The sequence below is a fragment of the Drosophila yakuba genome, chromosome 3R, assembly GCF_016746365.2.
Source record: "Drosophila yakuba strain Tai18E2 chromosome 3R, Prin_Dyak_Tai18E2_2.1, whole genome shotgun sequence".
Classification (NCBI taxonomy): domain Eukaryota; kingdom Metazoa; phylum Arthropoda; class Insecta; order Diptera; family Drosophilidae; genus Drosophila; species Drosophila yakuba.
The window spans coordinates 28,717,988-28,742,153 of record NC_052530.2 but is presented as its reverse complement, the minus strand read 5'-3'; the positions used below and the strand labels follow the sequence as shown (position 1 = coordinate 28,742,153).

Below are 24,166 nucleotides of genomic sequence, written 5' to 3'. Positions count from 1 at the left end.
CCAAAGCTTTCTGAAAACGACGCCAAAACTGTTGGGCTCCACTTCCAAAAAGTTCCCCATCAGATGGTTGGCGTCCCTGCTAAATCTAAAACCGGCAACATTTTCAAAATGCCAGCAAGCCACTTATATAATGTCATAGTCACTGTTTTACTAATCCTGACGAAAGCACACAAGAAATGCCTCCAGGAGTGCTCCCCAAGCTGAATAGGAACGGTGTCCAGAGCATTTCCAAAGCATTACTTTTCCAGCGCCTCCCATTTCATCGCAGCCAGCATACCATCCGCACCATGGATCACAACCGACCCACTGTGGGTGGTGTGACGGCGGAGGTGCTAAAAACCGTCGTTTCGCAAGCTCTGCTTGGCAAATTCACAGCTGTTTTTCCAAAGCTCTTCAAGTGCCAGTGGAAGACTTACGAAGGTCAAAAGAAGGTTAGTACATCAGCAGACGAACTTCGAGGTGGGTGTGTGCTCCGTGCCGGGATTTATCTCGAAACTGGGGGAAAATCTGAGTGGAAAAGTCGCCGGCGAGCCTCCAGTCATCGAGTCACCCACTTGATGTTATCAATTTTCAACACTCCAATAGTAATCCCCTCAAATTTCGCAGTTCTTCGCAAATTTCAGCACCGATTGCACCGACAGCGACAGCAACAGCAACAACATGAGCCGAAAGTTCTGCGTGGGAGGCAACTGGAAGATGAACGGCGACCAGAAGTCCATCGCCGAGATCGCCAAGACCCTCAGCTCCGCCGCCCTGGACCCCAACACGGAGGTGGTCATCGGCTGCCCGGCCATCTACTTGATGTACGCCCGCAACCTGCTGCCCTGCGAACTGGGTCTGGCCGGCCAGAATGCCTACAAGGTGGCCAAGGGCGCCTTCACCGGCGAGATCTCGCCGGCTATGCTGAAGGACATCGGCGCCGACTGGGTGATCCTTGGACACTCGGAGCGTCGCGCCGTCTTTGGCGAGTCGGACGCCCTGATCGCCGAGAAGGCCGAGCACGCCCTGGCCGAGGGCCTCAAGGTCATCGCCTGCATTGGTGAGACCCTGGAGGAGCGCGAGGCCGGCAAGACCAACGAGGTGGTGGCCCGCCAGATGTGCGCCTACGCCCAGAAGATCAAGGACTGGAAGAACGTGGTGGTGGCCTACGAGCCCGTCTGGGCCATTGGCACCGGCAAGACCGCCACACCCGATCAGGTGAGTTCGCTAGCTAGAGGCTAATCTCGTCCAGAACTAATGTTGTCCCTTGCCGATTGCAGGCACAAGAAGTGCACGCCTTCCTGCGCCAGTGGCTGAGCGACAACATCTCCAAGGAGGTCTCCGCCAGCCTGCGCATCCAGTACGGTGGATCCGTGACCGCCGCCAACGCCAAGGAGCTGGCCAAGAAGCCCGACATCGATGGCTTCCTCGTCGGAGGCGCCTCCCTGAAGCCCGAGTTCGTGGACATCATCAATGCCCGCCAGTAAGCGCTCCGATCTCAAGCATCAGATTGCTTTTAGCCAGCGAACTGCCCGCGGCGGAGGAACTGGAGGGCAGGACTCCAGGCTCTGGCGCGCAAATGCATTACGCACACACCTCGTTGTTGTCACCACCAAGTGCAGTTCCAAATTCATAGTTACCCTGCGAGAATGCTACTCACATCCCTGTTGTTGAACGTATAGTAGTATATATTGTGTAAATCTTAAATTATTCAGGCAATAATTATGCGCTACTCATTTACTCATATACCAAACCAAGCGGGTGTTTTATTTTTTATTTTCTGCAAGAATGTTTCGGCTATTTTTGGACGACAAGGTGGCCAGAGTTGTGTGTACATATATGTGTCACCTCTGCGGACCTTCGACTGAACAAATTATTACTTAATTTTTGATAAGAACGCGAAATGGCAAATGCTTTAATGTGAGCAAACTGAGTTATTGAAGCAATCAAAGTATTCACAAGTTTAGCAGGTGAATCCAAGGATTTTCATTAAGTTTTTTTAAAATATCTTGCTTAAGAGCTCTAAACAATATGCAACTAACTATATCTTAACTATCAAAAAGATAAGAAAAGAAAGCAGTTTATACCTACGGTCGGAGTTCATTTCTAATCTGAATGTTTGAAGATTGCGCACAAATGTTGGCAGTTATGGAACTAAACAAGGCAATCTCTTTGTGGCTGATAAGTCATTCTGCTAAGTTAAGTTACTTAATCGAATAGGTAGATAAAAGAATTGTTGAACCCAAGTGACCTTTGCCACAGCACTGATTTGACAAACTCCAGTTTACACTTTTTGCCATTTTATTCACATATCTGTTCCTGCACACATCGATTTTATTCAGACTGGACTTTTATATAAACACAAATTAAAAAAGTTTTTAGCCAAATCCCTAGAGAGTGAATGAAATTTTCAACTGATTTTAGCTATAGTTACCCAACAGCATCGACATGACGCAGTACTATGTCTTTGACGTAATCCTGGTGAACTCCACCTTGCCAGTTCCACGGAAGTCGGCCAGTTTCAGTGCTGGTTCGAGGCCCATCTACTCGGTGCGGCTGTTCGAAGACTTCGAGGAGCTGTCCATGGAGCGCATCTTCGTGGATCAGTTTCCCGCGGATGCATTGGGTGGCTTCACCACCAGTCCCTGCGAGCTGATAGGCGCCCTCACCTCCAAGGGCGTGGGCGTGACGCTCAAGGAGAACGATGAGCTCATTGGATCGGGCAACGCCATGCTGGACACCCCCATTCTGCGCCAGCTCACTGACCCCACCTGCTCGGTCACCCAGAATGTTACAGTTAAGCTGACCAAAGGGCCCAAGGCCGACAGAGTGGGTGAGGTGGAGCTGCTCTTGAAGATCAGCTCCGCTCCACCGGAAATAAAGTAAGTAGTGGTAGTGGGTAAATGTAGCATTTAAATCACAATCCTCCTCAGCCACGGCTTGCTTCCGTTTGGCTGCTATGACGTGTGCAGGCCCGTGGATCAGTCGATCAACAAGAAGGACATCATCTTCACCCTGGGCCGTTCCGGAAAGTGTGCCACGAACAGCTGCATCACGGACGAGCGCCTGATGTCGCACGCAGGCGCACCCTTCCAGTGTCCACACGCCGCCAGTCAGAATCAGGAGGGTCAGGACAACAAAGGAGGTGCCACCACCAGATGTGGTTGTTTCCACAAAGGAATGCAATTACCCCCGGATGTGGGCACGCAGAAGAAGAGGGAGAAGGCGGCGCTCAAGAAGCTCATCGATGAACTGGGTCTGGATGAGATAAAGGTGCCCAGTCCTCCAGACTCACACGAGAAATCTCGCTGTTGGCACTGCAAGTGCAGGCAGCCGAGTACCAGCACGGACACCTCCTCCTGTGACAGCAATGAGTTCAAGGCGGAAAAGCCTCCCAGGAAGAGGAAGGCCCTATCCTTGACTGCCTCCATGGAGCAGGGCGCTCGCAGAAGGCTCCTGGGCAGTTGCCCGGTAAAAGAGCCCGTTCTGAAACAGGAGCCCTACAAGCCACCGAATCTCTGCCAGCTCTGCCGCTCCGACATCAGTTGGCTGCCCAAGATCTCCGCCTGTCCCTACTGCGGCTACAAAACGTTCGATGATATACCCTCCAGCGAGAAGCCCTATGATCTCACGGCCACTGCCCAGCAATTGCTGAGGGACTGCCTGCGCAAGGAGCCCTGTATATTGGACCAGTCCGCAGCTTCGGCGGATAATGAGGCCATGGGCGACAACATCAGGAAATCCCTGGATAAGGATGATCCCAATGTGCCGAAGCAATGTGGCTGCCAAGGCGGAAAGCCCTGCACTCGATGTCGCATCCGGAAGCTATGCGATAACTTCTTCAAGGAAAACGAGTGCAAGACGGAGCCACTGCCTCAGGCTCAACCTCAAGCTGCAGCCAAATCCCAAGCGGAAAAAAAAGAGGTTAGGCAAAACAACTCGGACACCTCACTGCGTCGCTCTCAACTGGTGTCCATCTTCACGGAGATGCGGAACATGTACGGCAAGAAGAAGGGAGCCGACGAGGCGGATGCGGTGGCCGAGGAACTGAGAAAGGAGTGCGATGCCGCCTGCCGGAACAGCAAGTCGTCCAAGGCGCGCCGGAAGGCCAGGAAGGCGCTGCAGAAGACGCTGGCCGAGATTGACAAGGCCTATCCCAAGCCACCCAAAATGCATTCCAAGAAGAAGCGCACCCACCACAAGAAGTCCCGATGGTGAGATACAAAACTGCACACTGTACTCAGATTGGTTAACCCATTTTCTTGCAGCTACACCTTCCTGAAGCTGAAGAGGGAGTCCAAGGATTCCCGCATCGGCCATGTGGACTGCATCTCGGGCAGCAAGCACACGGGCTACTGCAAGATTCCCTGCCACATGGGCTGGATGTGGACCAAAAGCGAAATGGCGCGCCACAAATCGTGGCGACCAGGCGCCATTTCGCGACCCATCCGCCAACTAATGTCCTACTTTCTAAAGGACTTCCCTGTGGATAACATCTGTCTGTCGCGTTACCACTACAGACACCGCAAGGGCCGCAAGGCCCAGGAGCTGGAGGAGCCACTGGTGCAGCATCCCACGCTGCACATAAGTCGGAAGGGAGATGAGTACATCATCACCTTGCGTCCATTGAAGGATCCCAAGGCCCTGGCCTCCAGTGCCAACCCTTATGCGGATATGAAGCCCGTAGTCTTCCGTATCACTAAGGATCCCATGGCAGCCGGACTCCGCCAGATGAGGGTGAACCTGCAGGACAAGGGCTTCGCCCCGTGCACTTGTCGTCGTCCGGTGGCCAGTTGCTTCTGCCGCAGTCACGTCGAGAAGAAGCGGATTCAGTACGAAGTGGAGAAGGAGTGTCGCCAGCGTGGTTGGCCCAACAACTCGGATACCTTCGTGTACTCGCCCAACAGCGACGACAACGACAGTGATCGGGAGTACGACTTTGGGGTTACTCCGCCGGCTGGAGTCATAAAGCCCGACCGGGTGCGTCAGCCGGACAGGGCGCACGCGGAAACGCAGTACGTGGATCACGACTGGGCCGCACCCACCATGTACCCGCATCCGGCGAACATGTTGGTCCAATACGGCGGATGCGTGATGGGCGAGCGCAAGAAGATGTTCCCCTGGATTTACGGCAAGGGCAATGTCCACGCGGATCCACCAAAGCCGCGCCTGCGTAATCCGCCCAAGAAGAAGCCGCGCAAGCAGCTGCCCTTCCGGAATGTCGGTGGCTACGATGATCCCCGGCGATTCGATCCAGCGCCATTGAACAGACCTTGGCACAGGTCCAACTAGCCACCATGGTGGAGTCCAGTTGTTTTGATTTAAGCAATCACAAGTACACTTGATATCTTTGAATAAATGACGACTCCGGCAGGAATTTCCTGTAATTTAATTGTTCTTTTCTTTGGGGAAATAGTTGTAGAATTTGTGGGAACTGGGATTTATTGAAATATTGGGATTCTATGCTAATATAATTCCAGGTAACCCAGGAGGCCATGAGTCTTACTTCACCCGGGCCTTACAGGCGGATTCGGAAGCCCAGCTCATTCTCTATTGAAAGTTCAGGTCGATCGCTTCAGGCTCAAGTTCTCTACAAATTGCTTACTTTTATGTGAATTCTCGTGACGTACCTCGTGCGCTTTTTAAAATTATTTGTGCAACGAAATTTTTAAACTCGTGGACGACCCGGTTTTCGATTACCAACAGCAACCAGCCAGGATGGAGAAGTTCGAGTGCAAGCCGGAGCCGGTGGAGCGAAAGGAGAAGCCGGTGGAGGAGCTGATGAACTGGGACACGTACTACAAGCACCGCGGAATGATCAGCACCCGGCTGGCCAGCTGCAAGGCGGACTACATGCACTGCTCCACGTACCAGGAGAAGGGCAAGGCGCCGGAGAAGGACAAGAAGGGAAAGGGCGCGTGCTGCTGCTCCTCCTGCCCCGTCAAGAACCGGGAAGAGGTCTACCAGCCCAGGTGCCCGGCTCCTGGGCAGAAGGGCAAGCCCAACCGGGACTACATGCGCTGCTTTGCCGCCAAGTTGATTGTCCAGAAGCTCAACATGCCCGGCAGGGACTTCGAGTGCCAGGACAAGCTGCAGATCAAGGCGAATGTGTGCCGTGGTTGCAAGATCTGCCTCGACTCCAGCAGCATCAATGTCAACTGTCTGCCCCTCAATCCGGACAAGACATTCCAGATGGAGGCCGAGTGTCTGCAGAGGCAGCTGGCCGAAGGCATCAACATTTCCGTGGTCTATCTGCGCAAGGAGATTGGTAAGGCCACAGAGATCGTCCGAATCGTAGTCAAATCACTCATCTAATCCTCTCCAGCGCGAGGCTGCTACTTTCCACCGGCGGCGGTGGTCAGCCGCATGATCAACGAGTTCGAAGAGATCGTGCACGATGCCAATGTGGAGCTGACCTGCAAGGGATGCACCGTCGGCATAATGAACATCCGCTTCGCCATGCAGATGCGCTGCCAGACCCTCAAAGAGTAAGTAACGCCACCAGGACCTGATCCTCGAGCAGCCTGAATGCGATAGCACCTGAACTTCAATAGAGATGCGGTCGATTGCGAACGATTGGCGGGCGGCCAGGAGCGGGGCTGTTTTCCGAACATGAATGTGGATCTGCAGGACGCGTCCTTCATGTCCACCTCCTCCATTGATCCATGTGCGGGTTTCATGCCCAGTGATGCGGAGGTGACGCAGGATTCGCCCCCATGCAGCGAGGATAAGCCCCAGACTTTCGTTCAGTGTCAGGTAAAGCCAGGCAACCAGCGTTCCTGATTATTTCTAAATGGTTATCCTTAGGATCCCATTCCCCGTTTGGTCGACATGGCTGGCCCCTATCCCGTGTACTCCTGTCCCAACGTGGACGACGGCTGTGTGACCTTCGAGCCACCGGCGGGTCCTGCCACGCAGTTCTCCGCCTGCCAACAGAACATTCTGGGCGAGGGAAATGTCAACCGGCTGTGCCAGAAGGTTTCCTCGCCAAAACTGCGCCAGATGCACATCAGCAACACCCGATCCTGCATCCTTTGCGGCGAGGATGTCTCCTGGTTACCCAAGGTGGCCGCCTGTCCTTGCTGTGGCTACAAGCCCGTGCCGGAGTTCAAGGAGCGACCCTACGACGAGCAGGCCACCGCCCAGCAGATTCTGCTGGATCATCTGGACAATCCCGTGGAGAGCCTCAGCTTCGATATGGGTTCGGTCGAAGGATGTTCGGCGCATGATAACCATGCTGATGCTCAACGCACCTCGGAAGCCTTTGAAACGATAGTGAAGGACTACCAGCTACTGCGGCGCAGCATTCGCGAGTCCAATACCAAAGCCACCCACTCGGACACCAAAGTTCCCATTGCTCAAGAAGGTCCATCGCAGCCGCAAGATTTGGCCAAGGTTTTTGCGGAGCTGCGGGATCTGTTCAATGTTAAGGCCGCGGATGAGAGCCAGAAGATCCAGGACATCTGCACGGAGGCCTGTGCCATGGCCAAGGCGCACAAGAAGCGTCAGAGTCGTCCTGCATCGCCGGAAAGGACGAAGGCTGGCAAGGAGCTGGAGCCAGTGGAGGATGCCTGCGGCAAACCGCGAAAGGCGAAGAAGCGTCGCCCGAGGGTCAAGCGACCCTTCAAGTCCAGGTACTACTCCATGTATCGCCCGGCGGAGAGACCCAAGCCAAATATGGCCACCCCGGTGGCAGACACAAAGGTTCCCGGCCACATGGGCTGGTTGTGGACCGCCCATCCGCTGGCCAACAAGCCCGGCTGGCGACCCGGCGCCATACGACGCTCCATACGCGGCCTAATGAGCTACTTCCTCAGTGACTTTCCCGTGGACAACGTGCCCGTGTCCAAGTACATGTCCTACTACAAGCACAAGAAGTCGCCCAAGTCGCCGCAGGGTGAGAAGGCCGAGGATTTGGTGCAGGTGCCCACATTGCACATCGAGAAGAAGAACGATGTGTACACCATTACCCTGCGACCGCTCAAGGATGCCAAGACGCTCGCCCGCTCCGCCAATCCCTACGTGAAGATGAAGCCCGTGCAGTTCCGGATCGTGAAGAACCCACTGCTGAAGGAAATTCGCGACCTGAAGCGCTGCCTCAAGGGAATGGGATTCAGCAAGTGCTCCTGCCACAAGTCCCTGATGAACTGCTACTGCCGCAGCTTCGTGGACAAGAAGAGGCTGCTGTACCACGTCCGCCGGGAGTGCGAGCGTCGGAAGATAGATTCCTGCGAGGATCAACTCGTCCTAACGGACACCTCCGACAGCGAGGACGAGTTCGACTTCGGGGTCACTCCGCCGGCGGGCCTGATGCGTCCGGAGCGCCTGAAGACCTCCCATGTGAAGCACTGCGAGACGCAGTACAACGAGAGTGACTGGGTCAATCCCAGTCTGTATCCCCATATGCCCGATGCCACGGTCCAGTACCAGAGCTGTGTGATGGGCGAGCGGCAGAAGCCCTTCAACTGGATCTATGGCAAGGGCGTTATCCAGGAGGAGCCCAAGCCGCCCAAGATGCGGAACATTCCCAAGAAGCCCAAGAAGAAGAAGACCGTTCCCGGTCGTGTGGCTGGCGGTTTCTCGGGTCTGGATCATCAGGATTCCAGTGTCTACAGCCGCGTCAATAATGCCGCCATCCAAAACAAGGCACGGCTGATCGAGCCCATGCGTAGTCCTCCCAGTTACAGCACCGACTCGGAACTGCCGCTGACTGGCAACCACATGCGCCTCCTGGATCAGGCCGCCTATCCGCCCACAGCACCTCAGCGCCAGGAACCTTGGTCCCGGGAACTGGCCAATGAGCGACAGCGTCAGAGGGTCAAGCGGAGAACGAAGAAGATGGTTCGATTCGATCCCACCCTCGGACCCCACTCCTCCGACAGTTCCATCCGCTGATGTCGCCAATCCGGGTCGCCAATGCATCCACATCCCAAACCCTTGTCCACATACCATTTCAGCCTGGCCATGTTCCAATTTAAAGTCCACCGCGTTAAATTATAAGTTTTAATAAACGCAAAATTGCAATCAACGTGTTTACTTAATGAGGATTCTAACCGAAGCGGGTTACTTTACACTATCATCAAATAGTAAATAAACCATCTTAATAATAAGATACATATATGTTAAATGTATGTAGCTTGAAACCACTAATCATTTCTGCTATAATTACCTTAAATGTGTTTATCTAACCTTAGCCCATCTAAACTCAAGCCATCATTATTCCACAGATCATATCTCTCCTATGATTACTTCATATATATATCACTTTAAACTCGGGGTCGTTACTCCAGCGCTAGTTTGTTTATCTAACCTTAACACGTTAACGCACTTACCATCTAAACCTGGTCGAAATGGGTAACAAATGGCTTATTGCTCAATTGTGATCTGTTTACCCAACCTTCGTGGCTCTGCAAGTGACATAACTGCAGCCCATGAGTGAGTTCACTTCGCGGAATATGCAAATTTTCCGGGCCACAAATGTCTTTCTAATAAGGAGAGTTTATCTGAGATTGCCAGTGCACTGCGAGAAATATGCATTACCTATTACCTATTACCATTACCTATGTTATGTTATGTACATAGATTTTTCCAAGTGTGTCTGCCGTTGTGGACTGCTGCACCTGCTCTATCTGCGCGAATTCAAACTTGTTGAATCACTTCTTTGAGTTTGCATGCTTTCTTCCTTATCCACAACGAATCAGTTATCGTTATTCCATCGATCGTTGGCCATTTGACATCGCGAATTCGCCAAATTCCCCACTTGGGAGCCACGAAGCGTTGAAGAGGCGCCTCCGTCTTACGCCTTGGTTTTCCGACTAAATGAATATCATATCTTGATTGCCGGTGCGTGGGCCATGTAATTCTCCGACTCCGACTCCGACTGCATGGAGTGGGCTCCCAAGCGAGTGCCGCATTTGGGGGTGACAATCAGACGAATTCCAGCCGCTGGAGCGACAGCATGTGCTTGGTGCGGATCTTCCATGTGCTGGGTATAATGGCCCTGTTTCCACAGTTCGCTTTCTTCGGCGAAAGTGTCGATGGGAGTGAGCTGAGCTACGGCGACTTTTACGGCAATGCCAGTGCCAGAATGCTACGGTTCCGTGACTTTGAACCGCGCCAGCACGCCGGAAGAATGGACGTGGAACTTGAGCTGGATGCAGGGGAGAATGCTGGACAGGATCGCGAGGGCCGTGGCTTCCATTTCCATGCCAGCGGCGAGGATGTGAGTGTGGAGTTGGAGTTCATCGTTCCCTTCCTCAAAGTTCCCGTGAAGAGGAGCATGCATCTGGCTCGGAATGCCGTACAAAACCTACTGAACCTGCGAACTGGAGCTTTGGTCAACACCGCAGTTGTTGTGGCCGCTGGAGCAGTCATAGCTGCTGTGGTTCGATTACTTCTAGCCCCACTGGTGATCACCTCGCTGGGCAATGGATACGGCTACAAGTCCGCTCCAGACAGAGGCGGTAAGTTCAAGTGGAACTTAAATCTTTTAGTGGATATAACTATACATATCCTTTGTGGAACAGTGCGCCGGCTGACTGATGTGGTAGAGTCGCAACTGGAGGAGCACAACATCGACGTGTCCGTCTGTGTGCAGCGGATGATCTGCCAGTATCTGCAGCAGAACCTATCATCTGGATACGATAGGGCTCTCAATGTTTTGACCAGGTAACTAGGAGCTTGATACCTCGAATTTAAGAATAGGTTAAACCACCTTCCTCATTCCAGCTCCTCCTGGTTGCATTCCATCGTCGATGGCACAGCAGTTTACCACGCCATCCAGTCAGCCAGAAGTAGTCGCAGTTGTAACCACACATATCGCAGTTGCAAATGGCCCAATCAGCTGAACTGGAAGTCTGGGAGCTTACCAAGGGTTCCCGAGTTCTTCAATGGATAGTAACATCAAAAGTTTCATTCCATCAACATTGTTATATTTAATTATTTATTGACTTCTAAATTAAGCATAAGTAATCGTAAGTTATTGTAAGATAGCGATTTCAAATAAAAAAGAATTATCTAAAATATTTTACCTGCTTTACTTCACGCGATTGTTTGCTTATATAATGGAAATGCCGGAAAATTGGATTAATTTCGGCCACTTCTCCCCCAATTAGAGAAGGTAGCTATGCTATCTTCCGCTTTCATCTACCGACACTCCTCCACTTCCTCCAGCTAATCGTTTTCGCACCTCCGCAGCTGTTATGTCACACTCGCCACTTTGCTGCATTTTGTTTCCCAGTCACGGGTGGCAACTGGAAACTGGAGTCGCAGTTCAAAATTATGGCAGCCAAGAGGCAGCCAAGCGGTAACTACACTGAAAAACATTTCATATGCTTTGGATATGATAAGATAAAGTACCTTTAGTGCCAATTCAAGTATATTTTTAAATTTGTATAAGAAATTAATATCAGCATTTTCAAACTTAATATTTACACGTGTGAATTTATTCCTTTTATCATGTCATAAATATTTTCCCTCAGTGCACACTTACTCCAGCCAAGCAAATCGACGGCGGTGGATGAGAAGTCTTTTGGTGACACCACCTGGCAAATTGATTCAAATGCTCATCGACTACGCACCCGAACGGATCTGCCAGCGGAGAGATGAAGCTATTGTACCTGACATGTGCCCTCCTGGCCAGCTGCGCCGTCATCTGGGCCGCCAGTGGCGAGGAGGAGTCGGAGCAGGAGGAAGGACCGGAGAAGCTTGCCAAGCAGCACGAAACACGGCCGCATCCTGGACAAGGATTCAAGCTGATATCCTTCGATGCAGTGGGAAAACACATAGCCCTGGGTCTGGACTATCTGGTGCCTTTCCTGGAGGTGCCTGTCAAGCGAAAGCACAATGCTCCACCAAAGGTAATGGGCAACCATTGAGAGGAAGGCACAGGTTTAAAGCATTTCTCTTCACAGCCTTTGGTTGTAGTGAACTCCGCTGCTGTTGTAAGCTGCGGTCTTGTGGTGGCCGGTGGAGTCCTGGTGGGTCACCTCATCCGAAGCCTGGGACTGGAGGCCATCACAGGAGATGACCAGCGTCCCGTTTTCGGGAATTCTTCTGCACACAAGCCGAAGTCTTCAGAGGAAGAGGGGTCTTCATCCACACCAGCACCTAGTTCTACTAATGCCACCGCCAGGGGACTTTTCGATGATAACCACAGTTTGCCGGGAATCCTGGACAACTTTAAGCTAATTTACCGCAATGAAACTGGAGATCGAGTGGGTAAGTTCAATAGATAGATTCCTTACAAGTTCTATTTATATTGTTTTTAAATAGCCACCACTCTTCCCAACATTCTGGGCATGATTGAGCGGACCTTTCTCAAAAGCGACGTTGATCTAACCGCCTGTCTCCTCAAATCCATTTGCACTTTGACCCACAACGCAGGGGAAAAGGTAATCAAAGGACAGGCTTCGGACTTCGAGCATCTGCTAGATGGAGCCACCAAATGGTCCTGGCTGCTGTCCTGGTTGGATCAGTCCGCTTTTCGAGACGCCATCGAAGCAGGAAAGGCGAACTTGCCCCATCACTGCGCCATCAAATATCCGGAATGCAAGTGGGTAGCGCCTGAAGAGCAAATCATGGAGTTGTGGCGAAATAACGTACAATTTAAATAGCACATTTATTTATCTAGTGTATTAAGTAAATGTATTTATTCTTTATTACAATTATTTCCATGAGATACCATATTTTACATACATTCTACAGCGTTTGTACACGCATATGGTTCGTGTCTTTGCTAAGTGGTGGGGCGAATTAAACGCCAACGGCGAATTTGATTGTGAATTCAAATTCATTCCATTAAATTCTGTAGAAACTAAACCCACTTCCTCCCAAGTTCAAAAAAGAATCGCAGTTGTATGCATGCAACTTTCATCGAAATGAATTCTAGATTTATTTTGCCAATTAATATATTAAAACAAGTTTGGAAACACTGAACATTGATTGAATTTGGATATAAATTTGGATTTAAGCAAGCAAACAGTTTGTTTTGTATGATGCGCCTTACACAGAATTATAACTAATTTACATAAAGAATTGGTAATCAGGAATAAGAAATCCGTAAGTGATTGAAAATGATTGACACAAAGTAAATTTAAAGAAATGCTCAAAGTATAGACTGAAGTTAAGATCAACTGAATGGGTTACAATTTTCACTTAGTTCAATTAGTTAATGTTAAAAATATAATAACTACAAGCATTCACTGTAGCACTTGAAAACATTGAAATTAAAATCTTAAACTAAATATTATATAACTATATAAGATTTTTTTTAGTTTTTTTTTCTATTTTTTTTTGTTTTAATATTTATTGTAAAACGTGTTCAAAAACTTTTTTTGTCGTCACAGCATTTTTGCTTGAAAGTTATAAAACAGAATACAACCATCACCAAAAAACTTCTTTGAGCCTTCCAGCAAAAAACTATGAACATTTTTCAACGTTTTTTTTTTTTCTCTTTTTGTAAACTATAGGTTTATATTTATGTTTCGACTGGTTTTCCACCTCCTCCGCTATGTTGCTCCTCATCCATCTGTTGTGTAAAACGGTTTGCATATAGAAAAACATTAAGACTAAATTACATACGTGTATATTCTTCTGTTCTAGGCAGTTAACATGGCTACAAAACTATTCAAGTGTGATTAACCCTTCCTGTTTGTAAATGTGTCGGTTAGCATGGGGTCGGTGTCGCGGCCAGGGGTCAGGGGTCAGAGGTCAAGTTTTCGATCATCGTCTGGTTTGGTGGTTGGTGGGCATGGGTCCTGTCCGGTTGTCAAGTTGGGTTCGTACTTTCACGCAAGGCTCAAAATCAATCTTTTGGTTAGCTTCCTTCTCGATGCTCAGTTTAATTTCAATGTTTTCTCTCTAATCCTTCGCCAAAAAAAAAAATGCCTCCTGTCAAATGCAGTGCATGCTACTAAGGTACTGAATCTAGGCGATTTCTGGCCAACCCAGAACCTGCTCCAACTGGTTCTCGCTGAACTCGAAGCCACCCTCGCCCATGATGTAGTCGTCGTTGACCAGGTCCATCATCGCCGGCGTGTGCAGCAGTGGATTGCTGCTGTCCAGGAACGAAATCGAAGTCTTCCTGCTGGGGGCGTTACTGCCAGTTGCGCATCCGTCGAGCTCCTCTTCCAACGACTTCTGGCTCACTGGAGTCACCACTTGCGAAGGGCGTGCTGCACACTCAACCTGTTCAGTGCTGATGGAGCTTGGGAGCATCCTCTTACGCGGTGACCCTGATGATCCATCCACCAGGCTGTTCTCATCGATGCCGCTGTCGCTGGAGGCATCCGTGTCGCAGGTTGTCAGGCCAGGGGGCACGGAGTCATCAAGGGAAACCACTGAACCGGTCTCGCCGTCACCTCCGCCAGAGTCGGAGCCTCCGAAGACTGGAGACAGCTGGAAGTTGGTGCCACTGATCAGCGGGTTGTGGTGGTAGTCCCGCAGCACCGACGACGTGGACGTGTGACAGTGCAGGGGCAAGCCATATTTGCCCAGTGGAGTTGGCTGCTCCAGGGAGTTGTCCTCATCGATTATCATTGCCTCGGATTCGTCATTCTGTTTTTTTGGGGGTGGCAGAAACGGAGAAACAGAAAAAAGGTAAAAATTAGCACAGTTTTAAGTTAACATTTTCAGATATTAGAACACAAAGTTGGTTTATTTATTTTTGTATAGGAAGCACTCCAGTTTTCTTTAAGTACACAAGGATTCATTAGTATACATTTGCTTTGGTAAATGGATCGATTTTCTTAATTGCCTTACTTAATCCTTACTTATTTGTATTCATAACTAATAGCTTACAATTGAAATTACAATTATGCCTCAAGTACCGCAATCTGTGCTTAAATTAATTTAAATTAACCGATTTGCAGCCAAGTTACTCCCCTGAATCTCTGGAGAACGCAACTTGCGACTGTGTTTTTCGTAGCTATTCCTATGCAAATGTCGGCCTATTAACTCGATGGGACCTGCAAAGAAATTTTGATACCTTGACAGTAAAGCGAAAATCGAGCGGAAAAACAGAGCTAAGTCGGAGCCATGAAGATGCTCAAAGTCACTCGTTTAAACAAGCTCAAGCCTTAGGAGTCCCAGTGGAAAAGCCACGGGAAAGCGGCCAGCAGCAGGCAGTGAAAAGCCAGGCCGCAAAAGTCCACCCCATTTGAGACTGGGAAACCCGCAATAAATCATATTTTAATGATGGTTGGGAATGGGTCCTGCTGCTCGCGCTGAAACAGAATCCAGCGGCGGGACATTATTATGCTCTGGATTGCGGATTGACACAAAGAACGCCCCCACTTTCGCTTCCAAAGCCACCAGTCCGTGCCCATTTCCATTCCGGCCAGTCTGACTGACAGGAAGTGGGGAATATATCAATTTCGACCGCTGCCGCCTGCATTTCTTATACAGAGAAAGTAACATGCTAGCATCGAATTCTGAAGTACATTAATAAATGTTGATGTAAACGTTCCTATTTAAAGATAATTGCATTTTCTCTCTGTGCCGACTTTGACAACGGCGATGACGAAGATGGAGCTGCCCAGAATTACCCGAACGGGTGTGATGATGTCCAGTGGACAAGGGTTCACGTGCAGTCCATTGAACCGCACCCCTGCCCTCTGTTTGCCAAGCTTTCAGCGCGCATTGGCAGTCTTCGATTGCAGCCAGTGCTAATTGCAGCAATTACGAAAGCGAAACTGAAGGCGAAAGTGCTGTAAGTTGAGCGATGGACAAACAATGTAGGCGACAAAGAAAGTGAAAGTCGGAGCCACAACATCTGTGCCAGCCAAGAACCAGCTCCCGCGGGCACATCATCGACAGCGATGGGGGGAAACACCCAATAACATTTATGCCCGCCCCACGGACGACAGGGCGTATGCGTAACGAAATGATGAGCAGCTCCAGTGGCACGCGCACTGCCCCCCAGGACATAGGAGTCGTGTACTAGGCCTATTGTTTGATATATTGTGTGGCATGCCAGCCAGAACTCGGCTATTGGTCTAATATGCTCTAATAAATTATTAAAGTCAATTGGTGCCACGGAACAGGCGAAAACTATTAGATAAAGACGGCATTGTCCTGGCATTGTGCTGGTAAAGGTTTCCGGAAATGCCAGAGCATTACGATAATTGCCATTCCTCCGCCGCTCCATCACTTTGATGTCTTAGAGAGGAGCTTTGGGCCGACTTTATGGCGGATTTGCCCAGTGTTTCTGCTGTTCTGCTGAGTTGGCTTTGCAGGACTCTGCGCCTTTAAAGCCGCCTAATTGGATTCTCTTTTTTTATGGCATCGCATTTCATCGACGCCTCGTTGCGTACGTGCCACGCCCATGCGGCGTTCACGAAAGTCCAATAGAAAAACAAAAGCAATTAAAGCGAAACTTTGCTTTCACTTTGGCCGCGTGTTGCTGCCAAGTTTGTGCAGAAAAATCTGCTGTCACCGCACAATAAAAGGGAAAAGTAGGCAGCAAAAGTACTTAAGGACTACTGTAACATTTTCCACAACTCGACTCTTATTGCGTAACGCAACGCAACGCATAGGAAAACTCCTGGGAAAACGCACGAAAGGATTGCCTACTTATTTCCCAGGCCCTCCATAACGAGGAGATGTCGAAATTGAAATTGAAATTGAAAACTGTGGCCCGAAATCAATAAGCAATAAACTTGAATAACTCATGCAGCCATCTCGTTCAGTGAGACAACGTGGCGTATACGTAATGCAATTGTCGCCAGGCATATTTCCAAAATGGTTGGTAAGCTTTTCTTTTAGAATTTAATTTGGCACAGCGCTCGTGTGTGTGGCGAACATTCATCATTTATTTGGGGCAAACGAAGCGAAAGATTTAAATTTGGCCAGAAAGTAAAACGAAAATCCCGAGATAAGAGACAGAAAGTTATCCGTGTGTTTCGATGTGCTCGGCATACTCAAGTGTCTTGAGTCGAGGAGACAAGACAAGACAATAAGGAATTCAATTCCAGCGACGGCGCAAGTTTGGGCAACTTGATTAGCTGGCAGCATCATTTATTCCAATCAAAAGATTTTAATAAATTGCCAGTCAGTGGCACACAAACACACACACAAAATGCTGAATGCTGAATGGTGAATGGAGATTAATCAATTCCCAGGCTGGCCTGTCAATACAAATATGCTCGAGGGCCAATGTATGCACATAAATCGAAGGGAAAACTTGTAAGCAACGACGTCGCCCATGTCTTATCGAAGTTTTCCCAAGAAGAAAATACACAGGCTTCCCGCTTTTCTCCGAGGTAATATTCCCTTATCTGCGGCATCGGTTGATTTGCTGGAGGTTCGGCTTTATTGTTTATTGGATTTACTAAAATATTTATTAAAAGTTTATTAAAATACTTTATAATCCAGATATCATATCATATCATATCATAGCATAGCAGCATATGCCATATCGTATCGTACTACATTCACTTGTATATGTATAAGTTGCTTGACATCTTGTATATATATAATATATATATATATTTATGTATATAGGTGTATATATGTATAATATTGCATACTTTGCGGCGTTTACACACTAGTTTGCCTTAATCGAGTCTAATTCAAGGCTAGTTTTCAAATTACGCTAACATCTTGTGGAACTGGAGGTATTCTCGGTGTCGTTTGTGTTTGTGGGGTGTTCGTGTGGGTTAGGGTGTTTAAATGGGATAGGTTTTCGGGTTTTGGCTCTCACATAAGAAGCTTTGTGTGTGAACAAACACACGAGTATTGGTAATTGTTGCAAGTTAACCGGAGGAGGTTGAAGCGATTTGTTGGCATGGCAAACAGTGGCAAATGCCCCGTGAAAACGACTCGTCATTCGTTGTCGCCACTCTGACAAATGAGTCCTGGCACAAAGGTTATACACTTGTAGATAGAACTTTGTGACCTGTTGATCCCGGCAGTCATAACACAATTTTGCATAACACCATCAGGCCAGCCCAATTAATCAGAGCCAAATGAGAGTGGGAACTTCAAATTGACTGCCAGTGGATGGGAATTTGCAGACAGGAGCATTAATCAAATTCAGCCAGCCGCCAAATCAATTGCAACGCACACAAAGTGCTTGTCACCTAGACTTCTTCATTCCTTTTCGTTTCACTTCATTTTGAGTTATGATGAGTTGGCCAAAACGGGAGCTACTTACTCGTTCGGAAAACGGATATGTCAGGGTGTATAGTATTATTTGCTAGCCCGAAATTACAGCTAATAAAGTTGCACAATAAATCTGTAGCTTAGGGGGAGAGGCTGTGTGTGTTTCTGTTGGCTGAGGTGACTGACTCACAAAATTTCACTAAATGTACTTTACTTTCGTTACTTTACTTTGCTGAAGCTTTTCTCCGAGGTATTCGACGCACATAAGTAGGCTATAAAAATGACACAACATTTAGTTAGTTTACTTTAATTTACTTGCACTAGATTTGCTCTAGACTTGCGCTAGCTTTAATTTAGTTAGTTAGTTTAGGTTTAGTTGGGTTTTAGCTTTTGGGGGCTCCCTAGTTAATTCATTGCTATAAATGCGAGAGACACACACACACACAACAAGAATTGGAGGTAGTAAAAAACGCTCGTTATCAAAGGGTCGCACAACATTCACTAAGGTGTATTGAACTATCAAAAGTCATTGGAATAGGCATATATGTTTTTTTAGGATAGGTATATGTATGTATATTTTAGTTAATGTTATATGTATACACGAGGTATGTAAGTAAGCGCCGCTCGAGGTCCATTGATTGACCCCGAACGACCTACACGATCGTACTTATGCATGTACTGAGGTATATGTGGTATATTTGTGGTATTGTATGTACTTTCTGTTCGATTCTCGTTCTTGAATTTGCACTCCGTCGCGATAAAGCTACCCATCTATCCAACTATTCAACTTCCCATCTCAACTCCCCTTCCATTCCCATCTCTCGTCTGTCATACGTAACGCGAAAAATTGCAACTAAATGTGATGATTGGGATCCGTGATCTTCTACTACAAAGTCGTATTGTTATTGTTATCGTTAGTCGATCTGAATTTGACTTGTAATACTATCTCGACAACTCGATCGTAGCTAAATATTAGGCAGATATTAGATTACTGAATAGGCTAGGAGACCTATAGTTAAGTTTAGTTAAAGCCACATCGATTAATTTGAGAGCTGACTAGCTCCTAGCTTACTAGCACTAACTTAGTAGCTTCTGGTGTTTGCTCCGTTCCATGTTTCCTATGTACATCCCTGCTTAGATCTATGTATAAGTTCCGCGCTATGTGTATATTTAATTTTTTCAGAGTTTTCGGCTCGCAGTCTTTTCGGGCTATAATTATTTTACTCAAGTATGCTCAAGACCCCAGTTCGGAGCTCTGACTAAATGATTATCGAGTGGAATATATATGCTAAGTCGTCTGGTATTTGTCTAGTTAATATCTCGAGGATTGCTTGTCGATTTGCTAACAATATAATTTCCTAGTAGGGCGCCTTACGTGTGCTTTTCGATTTTGGCCTTCGTTCGTTTAATTGAGGTTGCTATTTGGTATTTTGCTATTTAGCTAGGTAGCTATTTTGCTATTTTGCTTTTTTGCTATTTTACTATTTTGATGGCTGATCCGGAGGTAGTTTCGGTTTCAGTTTCAGTTGTTCGATTTGCCACACGAGGTAGATGCGGTTACGATCTGATCTATCTGGCGATTTCTCCCATGAATTGTTCTACTTAGCCAGAGAAGCTCTTCTCCTGGACAAACACAAAATACAAAATACAAAACACAAGTAACAAAGTAAATAAGGCAAATGAGGATGGGAAAGGAAGGCTGCCTAAGTAGGGCTAAATATTTGGCCACGTAGACACACATGTGTCGCCCGAGCGTAATGCAAATTGGGTCTGCTTTCCCCGCTTCCGGAGAAGCTGCAGCCAATTACCAAAGTCGGAGGAAGGAGTCGGAGACGGGCGATTCATTAATGCAGGGACCAAGGACTACGGAAAAGTGCCAGCCGTGACGCAGAAAGTCCGCCCAGAGTGGGAAGCTCGTGTAGGCCATAAAAGCAGCCGGGTAGTGAGCCCAAACCCGGGCGTATTTTCCTGGTACATGGTACATAAGAGACACGTGCCGCGAAACAAAAGAGCGGCGGGTCCGGGAAAAAGAGAACACGAGAACAGCGGAGAAAGTGAAAGTCTGAGTGAGAGTGAAAGTGGCAGTGAAAGTGGCAGAAGAGCGTCAGCTGTGCGCAGCGGAAAGGAAAGTGAAACAGGCAAAGGATAGACCCGGATGGCTGTATGGTTAGATGGGTGGACTACCCAGCGAGTTGGAGGTGCAAAATCAATACGAATGGGAAGCCCAAACTTAAGCTAGAATGCGGCACGCGCTGCCGCCGGGTCTTATCGGAATGCCAAAGGATGTGGGTATCCTGGCCGAGTATCCTGCGCCAAAGGACTCAATGCCAGCGCCAATAAAGCAGTGTCAATAGTGGGAGCCTTGGCATTTTAAATTCGGGCCTAGTTGCGTGTAAATTTGTTTGCCTTCCATGGCTTTATATATACGCTGCGTATTTGCCATCTGGATATTTATGATTTCGGTGTCGCATGGCCGTCGATGTGCGTCAGTCACGCCATGGAGAAAGTCTGAGAAAGTTAATTAAGCTGCCAGGCGACACAATGAGAAATTCATTGGCATACGTATAGATATGCGTATGTTTTGCTATGGAACATCCCCTTTGCATGTATGTAGGTCAGTACGCGGTGGAAAATCAATAGGCTTTTCAGGTTTTTAATTATTCAAGGGCCCCCGAAATGTAGAAAATCAAAGGCGAAATCAAAAGAAACACAGCTTTGGGTAATGTTTTTTGGCTTTTCTTCGTTTTGGAAAATCACTTCTCCTCGTTCGTTTAAATGTATTTAAGGCTAATAAAAAAACAAAACAAAGGAACTACAAACTAAATTAAAAACGACAACTAATAAGAAACGAAAGCTCCTGCCAGGTTAAAGCTTCAGTGGCGACCCGAGTTTTGTTCTATATACGATGTACGCACTATATCTTTACAGCTAACTCTAACTCTATTTCTATATCTATAAGATGTGTGTGCTGTGCGATTGAAAACTGACAGCCGACAGCACGAGGATTGTTATTTAATTGCTAGTAGTTGCTCTATGTATATGTGTTGTGTTCTGTTTTGTTTTGCTTTGTTTAGTTTTGACTTTTTACTAGATTAGTAGGCATATTTGACTAACTTATAGTTGATTCTTCTAGGGATATATTCTTTTCTTGACTTTTTATTTATTTTTTGTTTTTTTTTGTACCTTCAGCGCTCGAATTTGAGTTTTCAATTTTGCTACTTTTCGTTCACAAATTTTGACAATTTACATGGGTGCCGCTTGTGCAACTGCGTGCTATTTCATCAACTCATCAACAAAAAGGCCAAAAATGAACTCGAAAACAAACGCGTTCTGTCTTTCAATCATATATAATATATCATATATCTTTTATATCCGTATTCCTGCACTGCTGCTGCTACTTCCTTTTGCTCAGTCAAAGCTTACACATCTAACAAATTGCTCGAATAAGTTAACAGAAATCATAGGGATAAGGTCTAGAACATAAACCTGATGGATGCCGGTAAATCAAACAACAAAAGCAAATGCTATCACAGTAAAAAACTTAAAGTTGCCGTATTTGAATTTATATAGTTTACAATTTTATTGCAATCGTTCTCTGATTCGCATTCCTCCCATCTCATCTCATCTCCTCTGCATCTCCTCTACATCTCTAAACAACTACGTCCGGAGTGTGCGTCTGCGATCCGCTGTGATGGTTCTCTGCTACGGCACGGTGATCACTCGCTAAAACTACTCGATTAGTATTATGCTACCGCTCCTCGTCGTATGTACAACAGAATTGCTCAACAGAACAGAAGATTTTTAACAACTTGTTTAGGTCTTAGGTCGGTAACTTAAAAAGAAATCAACAAATCGCGCCAAGCTACAACTTAGTTAGGATTTTCGACCGATCCATTCCGCTCTTCTGGCTCGCATCGGATTGGATTGGATTGGATTGGATTGGATCGGATCGGACCGCTTCGGTTCGGTTCGGATCGATTAACACTATTTTAAATAGTCTACAAATTTATAATTTTAAAGTCCACGCTGCAGCTGCGACTGCAGCTCTCTTACACATCTAGACTAGAGCTATCCGCTAATATATATATATATGTATATATGTATATCTAAGGACTAAGGTCTAGGGACTACAAAAACGGACTAAAACTAGGCCCGCCTTCCTCACGCAGCGGGAGGAGGTTGCTTGTTGGTTACATTTTATAGTTTACAATTTAGCTGATGCAGTGGTAGTCGTATTCACTAGTTAGCAATATAAAATCGATCCATTTACAAAGACAAATTGTAGAAATGGGCTTGTCCATGCTCTTAGCCTAACAATCCTTGGTTTTTGTTAATCATAGCCGGCTGTGGGTGCTTCCATTAGCTAATTGAGAGGCGGGTGGTAAAGGTCTCGTATCGTTCGATCCTAGACCTTGGCCAGCTGCTTCTTGGGCCGCATGGGCACAATGCAGTAACCGGCACTTACATCGCGTCCGCTGACCAGCAGGTTCTTCAGCACCGAGTTCGACTGCTGTTGCTGCTGCTTCTGCTGCTTGCTCTCCGTCGATTGCTGCCAGCGCTCACTGCCTGCTCGCTTAGCTGCTTGGGCTTGCTGCTGGGCAGGATCCTTGCCAATCAGCTGCTGCAGCAGCTGTGGCGACTGCACATCCAGGCAGATGGTTCCGCTCTTCAGGCGCTTCGACTCCACGGGATTGCATGCTCCTGTCGCGCTATTCAGGTGTCGCTTGTTTCCATGCTGCTGCTGCTGCTGCTGGGGCACAAGGTTCACCTTGGCCACTCGAGACTGCGTCGTGGTGAGTGGCTTGCTCTCCACCAGGCGAATGGTGGCCTTGGTGTTCACCGGCGCAATGCTGGCTCCGTTCAGCAGTTTGATAGCCGGCTGCTGCAGCTGCTCCTGCTGCTGCTGCTGCTGCTGTTGCATCAATTCCTTGTTATTCTGTATGGTGATCAATGGCACTGCATTCAAGATGATGTTCTGCTGCTGCTGCAGTTGCTGCTGTTGCTGGAGCAACTGGATGGCAGACACCTTGCAGGGAGCAGGAGATGCGGCGTTGGGACTCACGGGTTCCGTGTCCACCACCTGCATTTGGATCAGGTCCCAGCAGTCCAGATTTGCGGCTAAAATAAAAGCAATTTCAAGTTAATAAGAAGCCAAGACTGTTTAGTTGAAATATGCAGTATAATCCCCCAAATTTATTGAATCGAATGCCAGCCAAGAATTAATTCCTTTGCCCATGACATTGGTGCTAATTTAGAACAATAATATTTGGCTGCCCCAAGCATTTTGCACATAAATAAGTGGGCACATTCTACATTCACACACAACATATATGTACTTCTGTCGTTCTGCCTTTGACTCAGTATCTTAGTATCTACAACTCTACATATACAACAAGTAGCTCATATAGAAAGTTTGTTTCGTATTCTCGCGCCTGCTGTGTGCGACATAAATCAGCGACGATTAGCTAGTGGAAAATTCATAGAGGCCTAGCGGCATCTGTCAATATTCCCCGATATACCCTGTCATAAGAGCCAGCACTTGCAGTCAATACAATTGACGGGGCTAGGCGCTGGTGTCACGGATTCCGTCAGCTCCTGGGCATCAAGCACAGTCCTCGTGCCGTGACATGTGTCAAAGGTAAGAGAGCAGTGTGTGAATATTACGCAAAGCGCTTTCAAACCACTGGAGTGGCGCACAGACCCACATCAATTAGCTCTCCCGCGGCTCCCGCAGGCGGAAAAGTGAACCCAACCACACAACTGAACCAAGTGACATCTTCCGCGACACGCAACTGAAAAGAGGAATTTTTCTGTATGGTTGCCTCTATTTTTACATGTAGGCGTTGGAGTGCGTGCGTGTGCGTGTGCGTTGGCAGCATATCATAAAAAATAAAGCAAGTTTCCACGTATTTTATTTTTAGCCGCGGAACTGCCATAAAATTAGGCCTCTCCAAATGCAGGAGGCGAAATTGTGGAATATTTTCAAAACCGTATGGGCGAGAGAGGTAGAGAGAGCTCCCAAGGGCCGTAAATCAATCTATTCAGCTTTATTAAATCTATCAAATGCCGCTTTCTATTAAAAGAA

At 47.8% G+C, this 24,166-nt stretch overlaps 6 protein-coding genes across 8 annotated transcripts in view; 5 read left to right on the top strand and 1 right to left on the bottom strand.

Annotated features, from left to right (window-relative positions):
* Window positions 1-141: 141 nt before the first annotated feature.
* Window positions 142-1,732, top strand: LOC6538841 (triosephosphate isomerase-like). 2 transcript variants are annotated; one of them, XM_002099318.3, is made up of 3 exons: window positions 142-431; window positions 607-1,197; window positions 1,260-1,732. In XM_002099318.3, exons 1-3 carry the CDS (start codon window positions 177-179, stop codon window positions 1,464-1,466), a joined length of 1,053 nt encoding a protein of 350 aa, XP_002099354.1. In that variant the 5' UTR covers window positions 142-176; the 3' UTR covers window positions 1,467-1,732. The 2 variants fall into 2 exon arrangements, with proteins under 2 accessions (XP_002099354.1, XP_015049069.1); XM_015193583.2 differs by having other exon boundaries at window positions 411-459.
* A 527-nt stretch (window positions 1,733-2,259) lies between these two features.
* On the top strand, window positions 2,260-5,366 carry LOC6538840. The gene is made up of 3 exons (XM_002099317.3): window positions 2,260-2,861; window positions 2,913-4,193; window positions 4,248-5,366. Exons 1-3 carry the CDS (start codon window positions 2,428-2,430, stop codon window positions 5,269-5,271), a joined length of 2,739 nt encoding a protein of 912 aa, XP_002099353.1. The 5' UTR covers window positions 2,260-2,427; the 3' UTR covers window positions 5,272-5,366.
* Window positions 5,367-5,519: 153 nt separating this feature from the next.
* LOC6538839 lies at window positions 5,520-9,003 on the top strand. The gene is made up of 4 exons (XM_002099316.4): window positions 5,520-6,247; window positions 6,305-6,467; window positions 6,534-6,735; window positions 6,787-9,003. The coding sequence occupies exons 1-4, from the start codon at window positions 5,698-5,700 to the stop codon at window positions 8,872-8,874; spliced, it is 3,003 nt and encodes a 1,000-aa protein (XP_002099352.1). The 5' UTR covers window positions 5,520-5,697; the 3' UTR covers window positions 8,875-9,003.
* Window positions 9,004-9,898: 895 nt separating this feature from the next.
* LOC120321910 lies at window positions 9,899-11,288 on the top strand. The gene is made up of 2 exons (XM_039376086.1): window positions 9,899-10,647; window positions 10,708-11,288. Exons 1-2 carry the CDS (start codon window positions 9,938-9,940, stop codon window positions 10,874-10,876), a joined length of 879 nt encoding a protein of 292 aa, XP_039232020.1. The 5' UTR covers window positions 9,899-9,937; the 3' UTR covers window positions 10,877-11,288.
* A 133-nt stretch (window positions 11,289-11,421) lies between these two features.
* On the top strand, window positions 11,422-12,698 carry LOC6538838. Its single transcript, XM_002099315.4, has 3 exons — window positions 11,422-11,837; window positions 11,892-12,198; window positions 12,253-12,698. The coding sequence occupies exons 1-3, from the start codon at window positions 11,583-11,585 to the stop codon at window positions 12,591-12,593; spliced, it is 903 nt and encodes a 300-aa protein (XP_002099351.2). The 5' UTR covers window positions 11,422-11,582; the 3' UTR covers window positions 12,594-12,698.
* A 137-nt stretch (window positions 12,699-12,835) lies between these two features.
* The window catches only part of LOC6538837 (protein similar), a 71,664-nt gene continuing 60,333 nt past the window's right edge, over window positions 12,836-24,166 (bottom strand). For both annotated transcript variants that reach the window (XM_002099314.3, XM_039376084.2), the window contains exons 11-12: window positions 22,547-23,199; window positions 12,836-14,535 (exon numbers count right to left, since the gene is read on the bottom strand). In XM_002099314.3, coding sequence (XP_002099350.1) covers window positions 13,906-14,535; window positions 22,547-23,199 — 1,283 coding nt within the window. In that variant the 3' untranslated portion in view covers window positions 12,836-13,905. The remainder of the gene's footprint in view (window positions 14,536-22,546; window positions 23,200-24,166) is intronic.

Bases quoted from the DNA above. Each gene is read 5' to 3' on its own strand.
- LOC6538841 (XM_002099318.3), top strand. From the start codon at position 177: ATGCCTCCAGGAGTGCTCCCCAAGCTGAATAGGAACGGTGTCCAGAGC. The intron at 432-606 runs GTTAGTACATCA...CAAATTTCGCAG, and splicing joins CTTACGAAGGTCAAAAGAAG to TTCTTCGCAAATTTCAGCAC. The intron at 1,198-1,259 runs GTGAGTTCGCTA...TGCCGATTGCAG, and splicing joins AGACCGCCACACCCGATCAG to GCACAAGAAGTGCACGCCTT.
- LOC6538840 (XM_002099317.3), top strand. From the start codon at position 2,428: ATGACGCAGTACTATGTCTTTGACGTAATCCTGGTGAACTCCACCTTG. The intron at 2,862-2,912 runs GTAAGTAGTGGT...AATCCTCCTCAG, and splicing joins TCCGCTCCACCGGAAATAAA to CCACGGCTTGCTTCCGTTTG. The intron at 4,194-4,247 runs GTGAGATACAAA...ATTTTCTTGCAG, and splicing joins CACCACAAGAAGTCCCGATG to CTACACCTTCCTGAAGCTGA.
- LOC6538839 (XM_002099316.4), top strand. From the start codon at position 5,698: ATGGAGAAGTTCGAGTGCAAGCCGGAGCCGGTGGAGCGAAAGGAGAAG. The intron at 6,468-6,533 runs GTAAGTAACGCC...GAACTTCAATAG, and splicing joins CGCTGCCAGACCCTCAAAGA to AGATGCGGTCGATTGCGAAC. The intron at 6,736-6,786 runs GTAAAGCCAGGC...GGTTATCCTTAG, and splicing joins AGACTTTCGTTCAGTGTCAG to GATCCCATTCCCCGTTTGGT.
- LOC120321910 (XM_039376086.1), top strand. From the start codon at position 9,938: ATGTGCTTGGTGCGGATCTTCCATGTGCTGGGTATAATGGCCCTGTTT. The intron at 10,648-10,707 runs GTAACTAGGAGC...TCCTCATTCCAG, and splicing joins GCTCTCAATGTTTTGACCAG to CTCCTCCTGGTTGCATTCCA.
- LOC6538838 (XM_002099315.4), top strand. From the start codon at position 11,583: ATGAAGCTATTGTACCTGACATGTGCCCTCCTGGCCAGCTGCGCCGTC. The intron at 11,838-11,891 runs GTAATGGGCAAC...TTCTCTTCACAG, and splicing joins AGCACAATGCTCCACCAAAG to CCTTTGGTTGTAGTGAACTC. The intron at 12,199-12,252 runs GTAAGTTCAATA...GTTTTTAAATAG, and splicing joins TGAAACTGGAGATCGAGTGG to CCACCACTCTTCCCAACATT.